Source organism: Haemaphysalis longicornis, unplaced genomic scaffold (assembly GCF_048455015.1).
Source record: "Haemaphysalis longicornis isolate Haplotype H1 unplaced genomic scaffold, Haemaphysalis longicornis Haplotype H1 scaffold_6, whole genome shotgun sequence".
Taxonomy (NCBI): domain Eukaryota; kingdom Metazoa; phylum Arthropoda; class Arachnida; order Ixodida; family Ixodidae; genus Haemaphysalis; species Haemaphysalis longicornis.
Genome location: NW_027526407.1, coordinates 80,062,883 through 80,083,500, shown reverse-complemented (window position 1 = coordinate 80,083,500; position 20,618 = coordinate 80,062,883). Strand labels below are relative to the sequence as shown.

At 44.2% G+C, this 20,618-nt stretch overlaps 2 protein-coding genes across 2 annotated transcripts in view; one reads left to right on the top strand and one right to left on the bottom strand.

The window, feature by feature from the left end:
* Positions 1–9,502, bottom strand: part of LOC144143570 (uncharacterized) — a 28,694-nt gene extending 19,192 nt beyond the window's left edge. Inside the window, exons 1-11 of the mRNA XM_077675370.1 lie at positions 9,469–9,502; positions 9,192–9,397; positions 8,959–9,036; positions 8,819–8,887; positions 8,602–8,726; positions 6,743–6,908; positions 4,447–4,533; positions 3,225–3,284; positions 1,572–1,648; positions 1,171–1,243; positions 959–1,045 (exon numbers count right to left, since the gene is read on the bottom strand). Coding sequence (XP_077531496.1) covers positions 959–1,045; positions 1,171–1,243; positions 1,572–1,648; positions 3,225–3,284; positions 4,447–4,533; positions 6,743–6,908; positions 8,602–8,726; positions 8,819–8,887; positions 8,959–9,036; positions 9,192–9,314 — 945 coding nt within the window. The 5' untranslated portion in view covers positions 9,315–9,397; positions 9,469–9,502. The remainder of the gene's footprint in view (positions 1–958; positions 1,046–1,170; positions 1,244–1,571; positions 1,649–3,224; positions 3,285–4,446; positions 4,534–6,742; positions 6,909–8,601; positions 8,727–8,818; positions 8,888–8,958; positions 9,037–9,191; positions 9,398–9,468) is intronic.
* Positions 9,503–9,751: 249 nt separating this feature from the next.
* Positions 9,752–19,830, top strand: LOC144143569 (tetratricopeptide repeat protein 9C-like). Its single transcript, XM_077675369.1, has 4 exons — positions 9,752–10,003; positions 13,649–13,811; positions 15,425–15,610; positions 19,558–19,830. The coding sequence occupies exons 1-4, from the start codon at positions 9,875–9,877 to the stop codon at positions 19,632–19,634; spliced, it is 555 nt and encodes a 184-aa protein (XP_077531495.1). The 5' UTR covers positions 9,752–9,874; the 3' UTR covers positions 19,635–19,830.
* Positions 19,831–20,618: the final 788 nt, after the last annotated feature.

The window sequence follows — 20,618 nt, the reverse complement described above, 5'->3', positions numbered from 1 at the left end:
GTTCGCGTAAAACGCCGGTAGTGTGGAATCGGCAAACACAAACTCGTGACGTGTTTGGATGTTGTTTATTTACAATTGCGCGTGGTCCTCTGCTGGCTGCTCGGTTGCGTTTCGCACACTTCAAAATTGATTTTAAATATGTTCTAGGCTGTATTCGCCGCTGATATTTTGCAGATGATGTATATGTGTTCCCACCAATCTATCTCCGACGTTATCTCGCCTTCAAAATTTTGTGTCAGTGCCCCTTTAATATGCTTCTAAACGACTCCGGTGACGACAAACAAACTGCATGAGACAAGGCAGACGATGTCACGCATTCATAGCAAACCCCTTTCAAAACGCGCGCTCACTGACGACACGGGTCTGGCGCTTTGGCGGAGTGATACACTACATGAGGTGGTGCCGTTCTTGAGTTGTAACCGAGTATAGTATTACCGTTGTTATTACAAACGTTACGTGATTTAAAAATTAGGCAAAGTCATCTTCATCACTAGTACATTATACTAAATATTTAAATAAAGGAACAAGTGCTTTTGTTTTAACATAAAAACGCAAAAAGGTGGCGCTGGCATCGTATTTCAGTTTAGACAGGAAGGTAGCCTGCATCGTTGCTGACTTCGATGCTGTCTCCTCGAAGCAGTCTTCGTTGACTGCTTCGTTCAAATTGGAACGGGGCTTAAGATGGTGGACTGTCTGCGAAGACAGCAACGAAGCTGTCTAAACGGTAAATTGGAACGCACCCAGAAAAAACAAAGGAGCCCAAAACTTATGTGCCTTCCTGTCTAAGAGGCACCAGGAATGCACGTTTTGCTACGATAGAGAGGAAAAAGAGGGAACATGCAATCCCTGACTCTTAAAGAAGCAGATTCAGGGTCCCTATTCAGTGCCTCCCGCGAATGTACTTAGCTAAATGTTACACGGGCTGTTTGTTCCAACGCGGAGCCAAGCCAAGCCGTACCTGAGCCAGCTTCCTCTTCAGTTGCGACAACTCCTTTTTCACTGCATCGTACTTCGTTCTCATGTCATCCAGTTCCGTGGTTGGACCCTGGTGGGGGGTCGAGAGCGATCCAAGAAGTCACAAATGGTCAGTGGCCACATTGTAATCGATGGACAGAATGAGAACAAGCAGAGAGAAAGACGGATGCAACATGTAAGCTATTGCAGTCATACCTTTGAGCTACTAGGACTCCTCTCTGGAATGTCTGCATCATCTTCAGTTCTACTGCTCTCCAACCTCTGATACCTGGAGGAGAGAAATAAGTGGTCAGCACACGTGACAAGCAAGGAATTTCGCAAACAGAAATTGTAGCATATGCTGCCACGATGTTTTAGTAGCTGATGCTATGTAAAACTCAGCCCCATCACAATCTTGCCACATTGTGGTAAGGGTTACGTAACAGATTTTCTGGCTAGACAAACCCAGACTCTGTTACATCAGTGAGCCCATTATACCTTCAGAAGGCAGAATTTCAGGCGTCCCGTTGTTCTGTGACATATTTTGACCATAGCAAAGCTGGCCCTACGCATCTGTGACAACGATTCTGAAAGATTTGCCCGTAATGTACGCTCACCTCTGGGCCTGAACGTTTGACTGAGCAATTTCCTCGGACATCTGCGACGTCCTCTGCTTCTCGCGCATGTACCGCTCCTGGAAAAAGGGGCACAGCAGTGCTCAGAACTTGCTAACCATTGCATATGAGATTTTTATTTTTCTAATGATTAACATTTACCTAGTTGGCCAAATTGTAGTTAGCGTAAACAAGCAAATGCAAGACATGACTCACAGTGGATTTTCTACGTCCAACGTTTCAGTGCAGCGAAAAAAAATAAAAGCTTGATAGCCTGCACATAGGTGCTCAAAAACCTAAGTAGGCTAATCAGGCACCCGAAATATTTATTAAAGTGAATCTTACTATGCCTTACTTGCACTGCAGATCGCAACACCAAAACGCACTGCAGAAAAGCCAACTTTAAACAATGTGTTTCCACAAATGGCACAAGATGATGATGATGACAATGACGATGATGAAACATGAAGCACCTCAAGAAAAAAAAACACATTGCGTGGTCATAATCGAACCTGGGTCTTTCACGTTATGAAGTCGATGTCTATCCAATTGCGCCATTCCAACACGGTAGAAGCAGTTTGGATTTCAGACTTGGTCTTTGACTCCAGTAGCATGGGAGAAAGCTTCGCCTTTTAGCAACCTTTCTCTTAAGAAAGAGGCTTTGATTTTTTTAAGCTCTGGTGTTGAAAACGGGTTTTTGCAAGACCTTTGGCATTTTTAGGGTAGGTCATGTATGCTCGCCTTAAAATATTGCATTAGCGTTTTGTGGCGCTTCAAAACATCAACTGCGTTGTGCGGGAAATCTTAAAGAAGTCGAGAACAATGAACAGCCTTTGCTAAAAAGAAAAAGAACAAACGCTTACCTAACATGCAAACACCAATGACAAAATACATGCAGTGCGGAAAATTCGAAACAATGCTCGTGATTTGCAGAAAAGTCAATCTTTCCCATTGCTAGCAGTGTAACAGAGAAATGCACAAAATTTTAACTGAAGAACGATGACATTAGAGACCTTGAGTGTTCTTACACATCTTAAAAGGAGCGCATATTCTAGTCTGAAAACGATCCTTCTCAGCTCTGATCACCCCTTGCTTAGCCTTTTACTTGTTCCGCTGTCCCTGTAAATGCTCTACCACTTCTTCTACTAACAGCAATTCAATATCTTCAGCCATTACTGACAAGACATTCATGCATGACTCCACTCACAAACTTTGCTTTATAAAAATACTAATGCCTTGTAACACTACAATTTAAAGCACATAATGTACGAAGTAGCCAAAGCACACTGATCTCAGATATATAATTAGCGGAATGCTTAGCCACGTTAGTGAACAGGCATAAAATTGGCTGCCACAAATGCATAGAACTCGCCAGCATTATGCATTCCTATTTTTCTCATACTCTTTTTAAACAGCGCCTGATTCACAAAAATGATGCCATAGTAGCTTTAGTCTTATATTAAGACAAAATGCTTAGTTTTTTAATGAACCTTCATTGTTTAGAGATTTTGTGGTACCTTCACAAGAGACAGCCACCAGTAAAAAATCTCAAACAACAATGATGAATGATGCATAAGTGGATGTATTCATCACAGATGGAAGCTGCAGCACAAAACTCACAATGCTTGGGTCACACAACACCAGCCTAATTCATACCTGCCATGAGCTTGATTCCAGGTTCACCTGCTTGAGTTCCCTCTGGAGACTTTGGAGACTCTGTGTGGCAAGAGAAACGGCACCGAAGTTTAGAAATCAGGGCACGCAGTTTCTTTTTCTTCTTATAATGCAGCGCACTGTCTCGGCTGAAACTGTGACAGGACTGTGAGGCACGATGGCAAAAACAGACGAGACAATGCCAAAACAGTCTCAAAGCTACAACTTGCCGAGTTCGCAAAACAAACTCGGCTTACGATGATAGGTTGTTCTGTCAGCAGTGACACTTGCACTGTTTGTGCATCGACATCTGCCTTCCGTTCGGGCTGTCCGGATTGCTCAGCCCTGTGCGACAGTTTAAAACGAGTGTAGCTGCGCGGTGAGAAAGTGTAAATAAACACCGAGACTGGCTACGTAGCCAACGTAGGCTATGTAGGCGGTGTTCTCACCTAGTTGCTGTCATAGCTTTCTGTACTGCCTCCTTTAATCAGAGATAAAATTACACTTATGATGATACCTACACCACCTCTTCCTAATGGCTTTTCTGTCCTTCACATTAACCGCTAGGAAGTTCTTTATACAGCAACAAAATGCAGCCCCAATATAATGCACAAACAATAATACAAAAACAATATGGTGCAGACAAGTTGCTAATAATCATTCTACTAGGCAATCTTACAGTTAAGCGATGATTGATTCAAGATATTGCCAGCTAATACTACCACAAAGTACACAAAATTATGCCGGCCAAGTGTTAATTCACAGTACAAATTGTGTTCATTTGTTTGAAAATGCATTTATTTGAAATTCTCTAGTGTCCTGACCTACCGACCCTCTAGTCCAGCTTAGTAACACCGCTAGACAACTAAGCTTAGATAATATGTCACTTATAGACAGGTGAATGACAGCAAAACTGATACGGTAGAAACTACACATGACCTTCAGTGATCTATTCCGCTTTGGCAAAGGTACAGCCACGATCAAAAGTTTACGGACCAGGAAAATGGCAATTTCAGGGTGTTTCTCTTCCGATAGCAGCTGGACAAACTGCCATGTGCATGCGAGATGTCGTATAGTCACTGAAGTAATGAAAAATACCGCACATACCGCGCTGCCGTGCCGCAGAGAAATAACCCAACATTGCTGCTTTCGTGGTTTGTAAACTTTTGCTCTTGGGTGTACATCTCCCTCAACCGTTGGTCAGTCAGTCAAGGAAACCACTTACCGAGCTGTGCCTTTCCCGTTCGGTGAGAAAGTCCTGCTCCAAACGCGCAATTTCCCTTTTCAGCCGTGTGGTTTGCTTTTCTGATCCCTGCATTGCAACAATGGGACCCACGATGTGAGAAAACTAGCTCAAGTGTAGCCATTTACTTGTTACGCACAAAATCTGGCCTCCTGGTCATTTAATTATTAGGCTATGTGAAATTAAGGCTCGAGCGACAACAAAACACTTTCCATCACATAGGTATAAACTAAGCTACAATGTCTAGTGGTTCAGAAAAGCGCTCGCCTATACGTTCTGCATAAGAGGCTTGATTGCCAGACACCAAAAAGTGGGAGTAGTAGCCAAAGAATGATTAGAATTAAAGGGGCCATGCAGACAAAAAACAACTTTGGTTAATTCGAAACAAAAGACTGCCTCTTTAGAATCATACTGACACCAATTTTAATGCACACTGCGCTCAGATAAGCGATATAATTAGGAAAAAAGGGAATGGCCACGCAACCCACTAGCTCGTTTCCCGCAACAGAACCTATGATGTCATAGGTGCCCAGCTGTGCGATTGGCTGAGGTGAGCAAAAGCAAAGGCAAATTAGGCAGGGCTTGTAAGCTTGCCGAATAAGCTATTTGCGCTTACATTTAGGGCACATTCATTTTACAGCCATAAGAATGGCGGGGTAAACAATGAAAGTTATGAAAATACTCGTAAGCATAGAAGTATTATGCGCACTGCTGTTGGTACTAGGCGCACTATGCTTGTTTTAGCTGCACAGCACTGTGGTGCTTTTGGGTTGTCTCAGACGACACTGGCCGATTGGCGTAAGCGACGCTGTTTTACGTCACCCAGTTTGTCACGCATAAGTCCATGTTTCATGAAACGATTACTTTCTACCGTAACAAAAACAAGCCAGGTTCAAATACGGTCAAAAACAAGCAACGGCGGACAACGGTTCGCGGCTCAGTGTGTAGCGCCATCTGGGAGGACTTATGGTAAGCAAGGCTGCAGAGACTAATGACACACTGGAAATTCGTTAGAATATGCGCCCTTGGGGCTCCATGGCAAATGTCACGAAAACACATGATTTGGCAGGAGAATCAAAATTTTAGACTAAATTGATTAATTTCTCAGTGAATACGGCATCGTTTGTTGCCAGACAAGCACTGGGGGCACTAAAAAACACGAAATGTTTCAAATAAAACAAACTTGTATTGTGTCTGCACGGCCCCTTTAAGGACGCTTCTGTGTGGCTTTTTACAAATCTTCAAGTGAGGAAAACACTGAAACTGAGAAGGAACACGCGAAAAATCACTGTGATGCGCCAGCTAATGGCTGTTTTACTCGGGAATTGTACTTTTTAAAATCCCAGCACAATCTGATCTAAAAAGCAGGCTGACATGCAATACAAAAACAAATATAAGAACACCATCATGCCATACATCAAATACACAAATAAATAACATAAAAAAAGGAAAAGAGCAAAGTGCAGGGGCGTAAGCTTCTAAACATTAAATTTTACATTAAGAAATCAACTTAAAAGGTTGCTTTTTTTTGCCTCTAAGAAGCAGATAAATGATTGGCGCATTACCATGACTACTTATAGCTTTGTATGTTCGCCTGAATTCCGCATAGCCCACATCACATTCTAAAAAGACCCTGCTAAATTACATAAACTGGTGCATCGTCAAGTTTGTTACGTAATCTGCTCCCATTCATTTGTATCTATCAGACACTAGAATGTGCAAACATATGCTAACTTCAATTGGCACCACAGCTCTTCTGAGCCACTCTTTTAACAACCAGGACCAAAGCCCAATACAATGGAAACCGACAGGGACAAAGTTCTACCAAGTTGCGGTTGCTTTTAGTATCTGAAAATCTTACATTAGATGCAGATGGGTCTTGGCTAGGTAAATTTTGTTGCAGTCCGGCCTTCATCGAAGAATAATTCTTGAGCAAGAAGGCCACCTCACGGGAACATTCTTATTTTGACTGGCTACAATTGGCTGATGTTTAATAGCTTCATAGAACTCGGCTATTATCGACTAAAAATGAATGGGCGGGAACCAAACGGTGACGTGAAGGCTACCAGTGAGCGAGAAGGCCCTAAAGGCTTCATCCGGAACGATCTTCTTTTAACTGGCTACAAATGGCTAATGTTGGTTAACTGTGCAGTAATCGGCTACTAGTCATATCAGAAACCCAGTGGAAATGCATGTAGAGGCTACCAGTAAGCAAAAAAATCCCTTTGGCGGGCATGCTATTACAATACATTGCCCTAGTGCCATGTGCAGAGCTTACCTCTTCTGCCAGTCGGAGACGTAGTGTCACAGACTCCAACTCTCGTTGGTTTTCACCGAGCCTTCTTTCGGCTGCAGTGAGCTTGTCTTGAAGCAGCAGCACCTCTTGTGACTTTTCAGACAGGAGCCTTGACGAATTCACCAGCTCCTCTGACTTTAGCCGGAGCCTGGTACAAGGAGAAGCATATGGCACAGTCATAGATAGATGTTGGCTGTTACCTATCCAAACATCTCAAGATTTCAAACATTTCTGTTGAATTGTAGATGCAGTTGCACTCAAATTTTAGGAAGGAATTGGGTCTTGTGGACAGCTTTTGTTTGGTGATCCTTTCCAGGGTAGAACTTGTTTTGTCCCTCAACAATAATGTCTGACGCTGTCTGAACCAGTCGGCAGTGATCATCAATTCCTAAAGTCTTGCAAACTTGCAATTAAATTTACCAAACAGTGAAAATCTTTGTGGCCTGGCCGGTGAGCTGGTGAAAGCTTGAGATTCAGCAACAGTGCAACAAACAGGATTAAAAAATGAAATGCGACGAGCACAGAATGAGTGTTTATCTAATTCAATTTTTATTTCTCGTGTTTCATGAGCCATTTTTTTTTTAAATTGAAGTTCAGAGCTTTTCAGCTTGCTTTAAGATACTCCCCAAGTGAACAAAAATTGATTTCATTTGCAACCACCAGCAGTTCTAAGATTAGGCTGGAAACATTTAATGATTGATAAATTGTGGAATCCTCAAAATGTACTACAAAAGCACTTCCTTGTAGTGAGACATGACTTCTATCGTTCATCCTTACACATCGTTCACAACAAACAAATCTAGCAGATAAGTTTGCGCAAGGTTACTCCATGCAAACTTGTGACAAGGCACTCCAAGCTCTTTATCGGCAATATATAAATCCAGTGAGGCATGTTGCTGGATGAGTTGGTTCATCATTTTGGAAGAATGTTTAGCGCAAACCGACAAACAAAAATGTCGGGCACGTCATTGAACTTGGTAAGTACATGGCGCAAGCATGCATCCTACAATGGATGCTTATTGATTATGAGGTTTAACATGCCGACACTACACAGGCAATGAAGTGCGCCGTAGTGGAGGGCTCTGGATTAATTTTGACCACCTGGGGACTTTTAACGTGTGCCGAAACCTCGAACACACGGGTTTTTTTCACTTTCGCCTCCATCAGGAAAGCTACAATGGACAGAATACCATCCTGCACAAATACCAAACCCCATGCAGACAACTACTGCTCTCAAGAAGGCACCCAGTGGCCTCAGCTGGTCACGCTTATGATTCGCACGATGACAACTTTTGCTGGGCACAGTCTACACCTGCCAACAATTCCAGGAAGCAAGCATCGAGCTGGTGGAATGATTACTGTGACATTTCTTGGGAAAAGTTCACACCTGTTGACTATTATTCCAGGAGGCATGACAAAGGAGCAGCAACCTGAGCCATTGGAAACCATGCGCCGACGAATGAATAAAACCCGAAAAAGACAACTGCTGGGAAGGACTGCTGGCGAAGGCTACCCCTGTTGTCAGCTGGCTTTCTGAGCTAACCGACCAGAGGCGGACTCTCCATTTCTAGCGTAAATAAATGTACAGTTTCCATCATAGCTGAGTCATTCACCTGGAGATGTGGGGTGAGACCGTCAAGGCTGCTGTGACTCCGAGGAGAAAACTTGGGTAAAGAGTGAAGCTGTTTAACTAAACCAACCAACGGTATCTACCATTTTGTGTCATCATGTGTGTACACCTTTAAAAAGAGTTGAATTACGGCAACTTTTAAGTAAGGATGAAATAAAATATAAGTGCAAATGTGACAGTGGTTTTTTGTTTGTTTGTTCGTTTTACTTACTTTTCTTGTGTGCCTTCGAGCTTGGCTTTCAGGTGGTCATTTCTTCTTTCCAGCTCAAGTATGGTGCCCTCCTTTTCCCGTACCATGCGCCACGGATTCGTTGGCGAATCTCGGGCGCTCGTTGACTGTAAGGGGTTAATGACACACAAGTTTATCCATGAATCATTGAACACCTACTTCATTTTTTTTTTCAACTTTTAAACGCGATTATACTCACTCTAATGGTATCTGGAGTAGCATCTCGACCGCTTATATGCCTGAGACAGACGTCGACGTTTTCTTTGAGCTGGAAAAGCAAACGATGAGGCGTTAACCGCGTGAATTGCTCAATTGAAAAACACCTCTGCTCGGACCTACCACTTCAACGGCAGCGTTTTGTTCCTGACGGTAGGCTTGAATCTTGCTGTTCAGACAGTGAATATTGTTGCTTGTGTCCTAAAAAGACCAATCGCGTTAGCTTAATGAATAGTTTGTAGCGTTTTATGCTTAACAACAAACCCGAGTAATAAGATGTAGTACCAGCGAGCATTACATAATTGCCAACTCGCTTTGTGCTACTGTTGTTGATAGGGAACGTCTACTCAACTCACAATGAGCGCAGAAGACAGCTCGTTGACTTTGCTGACGATGGTGTCCTCGACAGAACGCGCAACATGTCTGGCGTCCCGGCTGGAAGCCGACTTGTTGGTGACGTCTTCGTCGGAGTTGCTCATGTTTGGGTCCCGCCGACGAAGTTCACGTCACCAAATTCCCTTCCGCGCCGTCCCAGGCCACATTGTAGCGTGTAGTCGCAACACGGGAAGAGAGCGCCATGCGTTACGAGCCGATCAAGATCGGCAGAAGCGCAACGCTATGTGCATCGCTTACATAACAGGCGAAACACGGTAGCAGCTGCTCAGGTCGCGAACGTAAACAAAACTTGCGGCCATGTTTAAAAATCTCGTTGCAGTCACGTGACTAACTTTTTTCCAAAAATTAGACTTCTGCTAATAATTTTTTAGTTGCTAAAAAGTGAAACCTAATACTTATAGAAAGAATAATTTGAAGCGACTATTGCAAATAGCCTTTAAAACTTGCATTTTTTACGTTTACAGTTGTCACTTTTTTTTTCTCAACCAATCGAATGACAACGCGCGGCGCTCAAGTAGCCGAAGCAGCCGACGGCACCGACGGGAAGCGGGAAACGCGAGAGCACGTGAGCGCGTGCTTTGGGACGTGCTTGGCTGTGCGTTCGCAGTGCTCGGGCAGCGTTCGGCTTTATCGTTCAAGCGGAATGGCCGACGTCGCTGCTGCTGCGGACCCTGTGTCCGAACCACGACCCAGCGACAGCCTCCAGGCCCCGCCCATCGGAGGCCGCGACTCCCTCTTGCAGAACATCACCGTGGCAAAACTGCGCAAGGAGGTGAGGTATCCTTTGTCGTGTTGCTTGAGCGAGCTGCGACCGACCGCTGGCGTCTCGGTTCGTTCGCAACCTCGGTAAGAAAGAATAAAATTGTAAGGTGGTGGTTGTGGTTTGAGGGCTATGAAAAGGAAAAAAAGTGCACTGGGGATATTTTTGAGCTTTGCAGGGAGCTCACCTGCATACAACCGCGTGCGGCGGAAGGGAAGATTAGGGGGAGTGAAAGGATAAAGTAGAAAGAGAGAGAAAGGTATAATGAGAGGATAGAGAATAAGGGATAGGGCTGTCAGTCCGGGCACATCAGTCAATTAAGTCACAGCAGTCCGGGCTACAGCGCTGCGTGAAGCAGCTAGATATATGTAATTTCCCGTTGGGTTGCCCCAGGCCCCTTCGGGAATTGTAAGGCAATGGATAGGATTGCTACAACGTACGACAGAATTCCATCAGCATTGTTCCCCGATTGCAACGCGTTACACGCGTTTTGCGCGGAATGATAATTGACGGACGCTGCTTAAAGAGCCATGCAGACAAAACACAAATTTGGTTCATTAGAAAGATTGCCTCGTTAGAATCATACCGACCCCACTTTTAACGTAAACTTCGCTCAAATAAGCGACATAATTAGGAGAAAAGGGAATGACCATGCGCGCCCCACTAGCTCGTTTCCCCTGCAACAGAACCCAAGATGTCATATATGTGACAGCTATACGCGATTGGCTGATGCCGGCAAAAGCAAACGAAATTAGGAGGGCTTGCTTGACGAACGAGCTATTTGCGCTTATATTTAGGGCACATTGTTTTTATAGCGGTAATAATGATGGGGTATACATAGTGGAAATTACGAAAGTACACGCGTAAACGTATACCGATGCGTACAACTGTTGGTACTGCGCGCACTATGCTTGTTTTAGCTGCACAGCAGTGCGGTGCTTTGGCGTTGTCTCAGACGACAGGGGCCGACTGGCGTAAGCGACGGTGTCTCACGTGATTATGTTTGTCGAGCGAACACCAGATTTCACGACACGATTATTTTCTACCTTAACAAAAACAAGCAGGTACAAATAGTCACAAAGGCGGAAAACGGCTCGCCGCGGTATGGTGGCGCCATCTAGGATGACTAACGGTAAACAAGGCTGCCCAGCACATATGACATCATTACAGACGTCACGAAAACACGATTTGGCGGGAGAATCAAAATTTTAATTTAAATTAGTTTGTCAGTGAATAAAGCATCCTTTGCTTTGTGACAAGCGCTGGGGGCACCACAAAACACAATGTTTTGATAAAACAAACTTGTATTTTGTCTGCATGGCCTCTTTAAAGGTTTCACAGGAAACCCTAAAAAGATAGCTCTTGCACTTGGACGCTGGCGTTTATTGAATAAAATTGCCAAGATGAAAGATAAAATTGTGGGTCTAGTTATTTCTACCTCCAGGCATATCGAACGATGCTTTTGTTTAGATATTGATGAAATAGGCACTGGCAACAGTTCGCTTACAAGCCGTTCAACTTAACAAACAATGAAGGCATGAGATGAGACCATAAAAAAATGTTCTGCGATTTAAAAAAATATAGTCGGGATATTTTTATTTACGCCATTTGTTTAACTTCTCACTATCCAGCTAAGTGTCTTCCACAGACAAGTTGTGAAGGCACAATGACTTGGTCGTGGGCTCCATCATGACGTAGCCCACCACGCCGAAATTTCGTTCGCTGCTTGTACTTGTATGGCAAAGGTGCGTGGCATCCCTTTGGAAAGAATTGAGAGTTTCGAAAGTTCCTTGGCAAACGCCTTCCAGAAGTCGCAAAGATCAGACGCATCTAGGCAGTAGTAGTCCTCTGAAGCAGTCTTGTCATCTCAGCATCGCCTCACTCTTAAAATAGCAGTTTATTTAGCAGCAACATAAAGCGCGACGTCATTGCTGCTTACAATTCATGATGTCCGGTCGTGTGAAATTGTGTGTAGAAATCAGCAAGTGATCTCGTTTGGCACAAGCAATCAATAACCATGAACTTGCAATTAAAACCACCAAATAGCAGTCGCAGATTTCAGAGGAACCTGGACAGTGGCGGGGCCACTGCTTGGAGCAGTTTCAATTGTCGAAGCGTAGCTGGACATTAATTTATTTCCCCTGTTAGAGCCGCGAGACAAAGATAACTCATGCAGTTTCAACAGGCCACTTACCAGAACACTGACAGTGCCTCAAATTACGACTCACCTGAATACCCAGTATTCCCGTTCGATAAACCCAAGCACTTTGCTTTTTGTATTGCAGCCTTAACAATTTAAAAAAAAAAAGGTCCATATTCTTGAGTCACAATAAAATATATTGTCACGTGCACCTTCACAAGATAAGCATTGCTTACAGGATATTTATCACAAAATGTGTAGTTATATTGTAAGAAGTGTCTTACAGGATCTGTATTTACAAGATTTCATGTGCCCACATTTGCAAGAAAAGGTTTGGCAGGAATGACTGTCTTCTTTTGCCTCAACCCGTCGATGTCTGCGCACTCTAAGTTAGCCAAAGCTCTACTTTCACTATGTTCCTGCCTTCAGACGTGCTACCTTGGGGTTTTCACGCACTGGCAATCGGTGCACAAATGTGTTAACTGGAACCAAGCCACCTTTGTCAGTTGACTGTAGCCCACTTTTTCCAGCTCATATATATATATATATATATATATATATATATATATATATATATATATATATATATATATATATATATATATATATATATATATATATATATATATATATATATATATATATATATATATATATATATATATATATATATATATATATGTGTGTGTGTGTGTGTGTGTGTGTGTGTGTGTGTATGTGTATGTATACACACACACAAAGTAAAAGTATGCTCTTCGGAAATAAAGTCTCCGAAGAGCGTACTTTTACTTTGTGCGTTATTCCTGCCGCAACTAAGAACTCTACTTCACAACTATATATATAAGGGTTGGCAGTCAAGAAAACCTCGGAAAGCAAAGAGGAGAATGCGGTAGGTCATAGAAACAGATGAATTTTTTGAGACAGAAAGAAAGTGGTGAGAAAATGCCCGCCGAGTGGGATCCGAACCCACGAGCCCCTCATTTCCCATTCTGATTCGCTACATGCATAGCGAGGGCCTCTGTTCTGGCAGTCTTGGAGCCATAGGGAGCTTAAGAGGGTTCAACGCTGGTCGACCACTCTCGATATGTCGTAGACACTCGAGTCACGGCCCAGGGGCTAAAAAGAAGGTCCCCTTCACCCCGAGTAGTCCGAGTGGCACTGGCTACCACCCCCAAGTGCAGGAAACAAGAAATACCTGAACATAAATACCCGAGAAAGTGGTGGCGAAACACCCCACCGGTAGCGTAGTGGTCATTGCACCAGACGCGTATTCTGGAGGTCGTGGGTTCGGATCCCACCCGGCGGGCATTTTTTCACCACTTTCTTTCTGACTCAAAAAATTCATCTGTTTCTATGACATACCGCATTCTCCCCTTTGCTTTCCGAGGTTTTCTTGACTGCGAACCCTTATTTCTGTTTTAATTCAACGAGCCCCTCATTCCCCATTCTTATTCGCTATATATATATATATATCATTTTTTTAGACAGTATTGACAATATTGCTATGCTATCTGCAGGAAGGAAACGAGCTGTACAAGAACAAGAAGATCAAGGCTGCAATCTTAAAATACCATGCGGCGCTGCTGTGCATTAAAGCCTGCAATCTGAAGGAGGAACCTGGTGCAGACGTCAAAGACCAGCTGGCGCAGCTCCGAGCGAATTGCTACAACAACCTCGCCGGTGGGTTTGTATCCTCGGAGTGCAGCTTCTCTGGAAAAGCATTCACGGCCGCAGTGCGGGCTTCAACAGCTGTGAGGGCAGTGCGTGAGGAACATTTAATTTTCCAGCCATTAAGTAATTAATGACCGTGCAAGGTAAACCGCCAGTTTTTTAGTCCTTGCAGACTAGTTAGCTAAGTGCAATGGTCACTTCTTGTTGTGTGTGTCTGGGCTCCGCTGTTCTTGGGTGCTTGAAAACACAGAACAGCTAGCTAATTTTCCAGTGGAAGTGAGCACTGAGTGGTGCGACGGTTACTGAAATAATATTCTGGACCAATTAAACTTTTCTTTGAAACTTTGTGGTGGAGATATTTTGGCCAGGTTCCATCGTTACGTTATCTTTTTATCATTTTACCTCATTTCTCAATCAAAACGTAAAAGTATAGTAGATGGTTCTCACCTCCTTGACTATTATGTTATTGCCGTAGCTTATTCTGAAATTAACTTTGCATGCCCAATAAACACCCTTGCTCTATATCATTCCTGGGGAATGATCACATGAGAAAATAAAAATACGTGAGGGTGTATCCCACGGCTATAGCTTATTGGTCATACAACTTGTCCTTACTGATAAGCGTATCACTGTGCACATGGACAATGCACAATCCATGTGTGTGAAGGTAAAAAGAAAGATGAAATATTGCTGCAAACGAGCGCGTGAAATACTTGATGGCCTATAAAAAGAGCCGTGGAGTAGGCATAAGATTGCAACCGCACCAGGGTATTCCTGACATCTGAACTTCAGATTTTACAATTCCAAAGAGTAGGTTGACTTACTATCATGCAAATATATTTTTCATTCCAGCCGTTAAAGTAAACTGAAACCCAAGCTGTTCACTCCAAGAGTCTTGTTTGTACCCCTAGCCTGCCAAGGCCTAACCACGGGGTTCTTTCAGCAGGTGCTCAACAGAATGGTAGGAGTGTTCCAAGCAAACCAGTAGATGGCACTGCAGTGCGTACAGGAAATGGCGGGCTTGTATCCGCAAAAGAACGGAATGTTGCCATCTTGCGTTTGATCCAGGCAGCAGTTGTGGTGGTGTCGTGTGCTCCGGGGTCGTCGTCTTCACAGGTTGCCAATGTGTGCTTTTCTTTTCATTCATGAATGCGAACGGATTCTACGGAAACTCCTAACTGGCTGACACTTCTAAATGCAGCGTTCTTCAGTGTACACCAGTTGCAAGACTCCACTTCGGAATCCAGGTTTTGCAAGCACCTTGCTTCACTGTAGCTTAGGGGAATTAATGTATTAGCGCGCCACCTAGGAGACAAAAACTTTACTTCACAACACATTCATAACACAACTTCATGAAATAAAGCTTGCTTTAAAAATTAGGAAACACTAAATTAGGTAGTTTACTCCTGTTCCAATGTTTTTATTTTTTATTTTTTTTCTGACTTATGGCACTGGCTGCAAGCATTTGAGTACCACTCCAACTTTCTATCAACAGATGGCAGGCTAGTCAGCTTGGCCCTAGCACGGGGGGGCCAACCGCGTGCTGCTTTTTGATACGGGGGCTACGGGGAGTCTCTCAACTGGTGGTGCCGAGTAACCCCTCTGCTCCTCCTCCTTCCCAGCATGCCTCCTCCTGCAGCCCAGCTGTGACCTCCACCGGGTGCTCGAGTACACCACCAACGTCCTCCGAGTGCTGCCCAGGAACACCAAGGCCCTCTTCCGCAAGGGGGTGGCCCACTACCGCCTCAAGAACTACATCCTTGCCCGGCAGTACCTGGAGGACGCCAAGCAGCTCCGCAAGGCCCCCGGTTAGCTCCTCTTCTTTTCTTGCAGCATCTGGCCTTCCCGCTGAAGACAGTGCCGGTCTTTGAGGGCGTGCTGTGGACGAATCGTGGTTTGTCTGACATGTGCACTGGTTTGTCAGACCACTTACGTCAGCCCGTGAGAGCCATAAAAGGAACGATGTATGTAAAGCTTATATAGGAAGCAAGCAGCTCGGATTAGGAGTGAGCTTGGGTGGACATCATCATAGGTCAAATCAAAAAAAGTGACGACTGGTGGACTACCAGGGTGACGGAGCGGGTACCCACAGACGGGGCTCATTAGAGACGGGGATGAGGCAATGTGGTGGCAAATAATGGATTTGGACAGCACAGGGTGAGAGCAGGTTGAAGTCAGCGTGAGAGGCCTTTACGCTTCAGCTGGGCAAAAAAGAGGCGACTGGCAGAGTTCTACTTCTGGGGTGGTTCTTCACTTTAAGCGTGTTGACTGTTGGAATTGGCAGTCATGAATCAGCAACCAACATTATCACCAATGTTTACTCTTCACTTGTGATTAACTCTCGACTTTCTGTTCCAACGTGCGCCCAATAGGAGTGGCGCCTCCTTAGCTCTGCTCTGGCATTAAATGGAATTTGCAACACTTCCGATAAACACTTTCGCATTTTCCTTCGCGTCTGGATGCACTGCGAGAGCTATCGCCAGCACGGAGCGGCATTGCATGATTTGCTTGTCGCAGCAGATATGCCTTCCATTTCTGCTTTAGTTTTGCGGCTTTCTTTTTAAACTGGTTATCGAATGCATTGCTGCAACTGAAGGAAAGCCAACGAATAGCCGCTACACCCCTCCAATGATGCGATTCCGGCGGTCGAAGTACGCCAAGAGCGGGAGAGAGAGGAAAATCTTTTAAGCTGGTTTCTAAGCAGTAATTTTTGGATGAGGTGCTTTGCACTGCTCTATTCTAAGTGCTGGATGTGTTGGTTGACTGCATTCTTAAGATTTTGAAAGAGTTGAGAAAATTGTTGCAGGGTCCCTTTAAGGGTTGGCCAAAAACGTAAAGACATGAGGGGAGGGATATTGGTGAACCTAGACTAGTGTCACCTGTATACCCTCGCTTCCTTTCCACAACTGCCACGCGGTATGGCGCTACCGCAGGAGTCTCATACAAATATGCAGGTACTCCCAGTACAAATATGTATCCAGGTACTCTCACACAAATATGCAGTCACAATAACCATCCTCCTTGTCCAACGTATGGAACATTAATAAACCCACGGAAACTCTATCCAGCTCTGTAATGGAGCAGAGGGTTGCAAGCACCAGTGACGTGTTCATTTCCATCTTTCACGAGCCTTTGACCTTTACTTCCCTTACAATTTTCCAGCCTCTGCGTGCGCAGTAGTTGACATGCGTGCACAGTATCTGATGGTTATGAATGATATGTGCACTATATACGGCCAATGACTGTTGTGGAGTCGTTGAAGCCAAAGAGTCGGAATAATTGTCAGTCAACAGCCCACTTTCTTTGAGGCTGGCTTGCTGCATTCACGCGGAACAAACTTGCACGTCTGACGCACACTGTTTGGTTTACGTGCACCTACGCAAGGGGCTTCAAATTCAGCAAAGCCTTAAACAGAAATTGAACATCCGTCAACCGCTGAAGCCAAAGAATTCAGAAAAATCATTGAAAATGGTTGAGGCACAGTGCATCTTCGACAGGCATTTTCAGAGGCGATTATTAGTGAAATTAGCATGCAGTTACCGTTAACTTATAATGGTGCAAATTTTTGGGCCTCGGGAGAGGTTCATTTACAGTTGCACTGGTCATAAGATAAGCACTTAATTCAGCCAGACACATGCAATCGTAGGCACATTTGAGTTTTAGGGTGCAGTGTCAAGGGAAAAAACCTGCAGTTCGCACATTGTGAAAAAATCCTTTCCAACTTGCTGTGTGCTCTTACTTTCATAGGCCAAATTTCACAACCTTTTTTCTCCGGAACTGTTTTAGGGTTTGCATGCAATTTATGCGAGAGAGAAAAAATGTGCATTGTGGACGTTTAAAAAAATGTCTTGCCAATTTGCCGTACTTTCTCATTCGAAAGCTTTCACATTTCCATACCGATGCTGTGCATACTATTTCTTCCTCTTGCTGCGAAGCATAAGCTTTGTAGTGACATCAAAAATAATAGGAGTAATTTAAAGTGCACTCCCTCTATTTACTTACTCTCACCTATTTTAAACACTGCACTGCTTGAATGTAACAACTTCCACTCTTTGTTTCTTAAGGGGGCACACTGGTCTTAAAACAACTTTTAATTTTCAAGTAAACTTTGTTAAACTTGTCGGTCTTGCTGCTTTTTTCCCACCGATTTCAGATATGCCATTATTTTTTCAGTTGGTCAATTACCTCCCAAGCTAATCAGAGATAATTAGCCATTTTTGGTCAAACGATGGACAAAACAGTGTTGGTCACAAAACTGCAATCTTTATATTTTCCAATACTACAAACCCTGGCGAATGCAATAATCGAAGCAGTTTTTTGATGCATCGCTTGCATCTAATTTATAGCTCATTAACCTTTGGTGGCACCAGTGGTAAGAAACCATTTTCAGGGCCCATTTCAAATAGCAAAGTTTAATGAGCTGTTAAATTAGATTCAAACGATGCATCAAAAAACTGCTTCGATTATTGCATTCGCCAGGGTTCGTAGTGTTGGAAAGTATAAAGATTGCAGTTTTATGACCAACACTGTTTTGTCCATCGTTTGACCAAAAATGGATAATTATCTCTGATTAGCTTCGTAACTAGTTAACTTACTCAAAAAATAATGGCAAATTTGAAGTCGGTGAAAAAAAAGCAGCAAGACTGCAAGTTTAACAAAGTTTACTTGAAAATTAAAAGCAGTTGTTTTAAGACCAGTGTCCCTCCCCCCTTAAAGGGGCCCTAAATAGGCTTCCGAATGTCGCCATTTCAATCGCGCAATCGCTAGAGTACCCCTTCACGACAACGTGTACCAAATATTACACCTCTGCGTAAAGCAGGGGCCGCACAAACACGAAAAAAAGATTTCACTTCCTCCCGTGGCTCACCAACCATACCTTGCCGCCACACTTGCGCGCTCTGACGCAGTTCTTTCCGGCTCTGACGCGCCTCTATAACGCACGAGACACTGCCCAGTGCGGCGCCGCGAACGCGAGCGACAGCGCTCACCGTGCAACCGGAATCTGGTGGGCGGAGCGTGCGCGTCGAGTGCTAAAAAAAAGCGCGCGCAGGACTTGGCGCAGCCAATGACTGCACGTACATCAAGGAGGGTGATGGATTGCCCTGTTTCTCTCGGTGGTCTTGCGCCGGGTCGATGACGTCGCGACTTCCACAGTGCTTCGGAGGAGCTACTAGAGGAGAGCCCCAGGCCTTATGGGTGGCCCCTTTTAATGAGCGATAACTCGGCTAATACTTAACGCATTTAAACAATTTTTGCGGGATGACGTTCCTTGGATAGTACTCCAGTGACTGCGCACGCAAAATCGTAACATTTGGCAGCCTATTTAGGGCCCCTTTAAGTGCGGTGCACTTTAGGGACCTGGCTTGTTCTCGTAGCTTGTCTAGGGTCATGGTATCTAGCCGCCATTATCACACGGTGTCACGCACCCAAACAGAGGGTTTGAAAAGATCGCCGCTTCCCCTTGTCTGGATCGAAACTAGGTCCCTCTCGTAACGAAGCCAGTTAATGCGTTAATTACCCCAAAATTAATGAAAACTCAGTGTTTCTTACACACCTTTTCAGGGGCTGCAGCGTCCCCTCTTGACTACTTTCGGTATCAACACCAGGCCGATACTGAAACTAGTGGAGAGAGGGTGCCACAGGCCCTCTGGTGAATCACTGCTCGCACTTGACAGCTTGCACGTTGAGTGCAACTGCTGTAATTCTTTCATCTTTCTTTACACCGTGACTTAAGGTGCTTTCTCTCTGTTTCCAGACCAGGAGATTGAAAAGTACATCCAGCTGTGCCAGGAGGCAACACAAGACAAACCTGCTGCTGCCGCCGAAGAGTAGGCCACGCACCATCCCTCCAGGGCCACTCCTCCCGTCATGGTTGCGGCGGGAAAAAAACAATCCGGCCATCTTTTTTTTTTCACCTCCCTGTACTATACCACCTTCCTCATTCAGTGCCCTTCTCTATGACATTTTAATGTTTAATCCTTTTCTTTTTTTTTACCTGGGGCAATAAAAAAATTGTCACAAGTCTTCAGCTGACTCGTCTTTTTGCAATTCTGTTGCCTTGCTCTTGAGCAAGGCAGTAGAGATGCGAGACACCTGCGGGCCAGAATGAAAAAAATGTTTGACTGGCTTGTGACTGAGCTTGATGAAATGGCAATAACTGACGGTGTGTAGTTACAGCATTTTTATACACTGTGTCTAGGGAGCCGACTGATGGTACTATAAGTCCACTTATGGAGATTCACACACGCCAAAAAATGCTGTCTCTTAGTACTTTTCTCTACCCCATGTAACGTCATCTAACGTAACATAACCTAACGGAAAGCAGTCATTTAAAACAGCAAAACTAACCTAAGCCACCAAAATTATAATTGAAAGTAAAGATGTAAAAGAACACAGGCAATAGCCAGACTCTTAAATACTGCCATTGGTATCAGGAAGCGAAGAAGGAATCTCTACACCATGACAGCGACGCTCCAGCCGTCGACGCTCCGTCATAGGATGGCCCTCTAGACAATGTTTTTATAAGAAATACATGAACTGCAGACCCACTAACCTGCTCGAAAGAAGTGGGCAATACAATTTGTTTAAAGAATTGTGCAACACCCATTTAAATGCATTCGACCCTTGTGGCTATCCTTTGAAAGAAAAACGGTTGCAAATAAAAAGCAATTCGTTCAAATGTAATGTATACGACTTTTGGTAGCCACAGTTGTGCAGCAAATGACAAAGATACGGTTATCACCATTCAGACCTGTTTGAGCAGTAAAAGTTGATGCTGGGTTAAAGGGTATGGGTAGGGAAGGCAAAAATAATGCA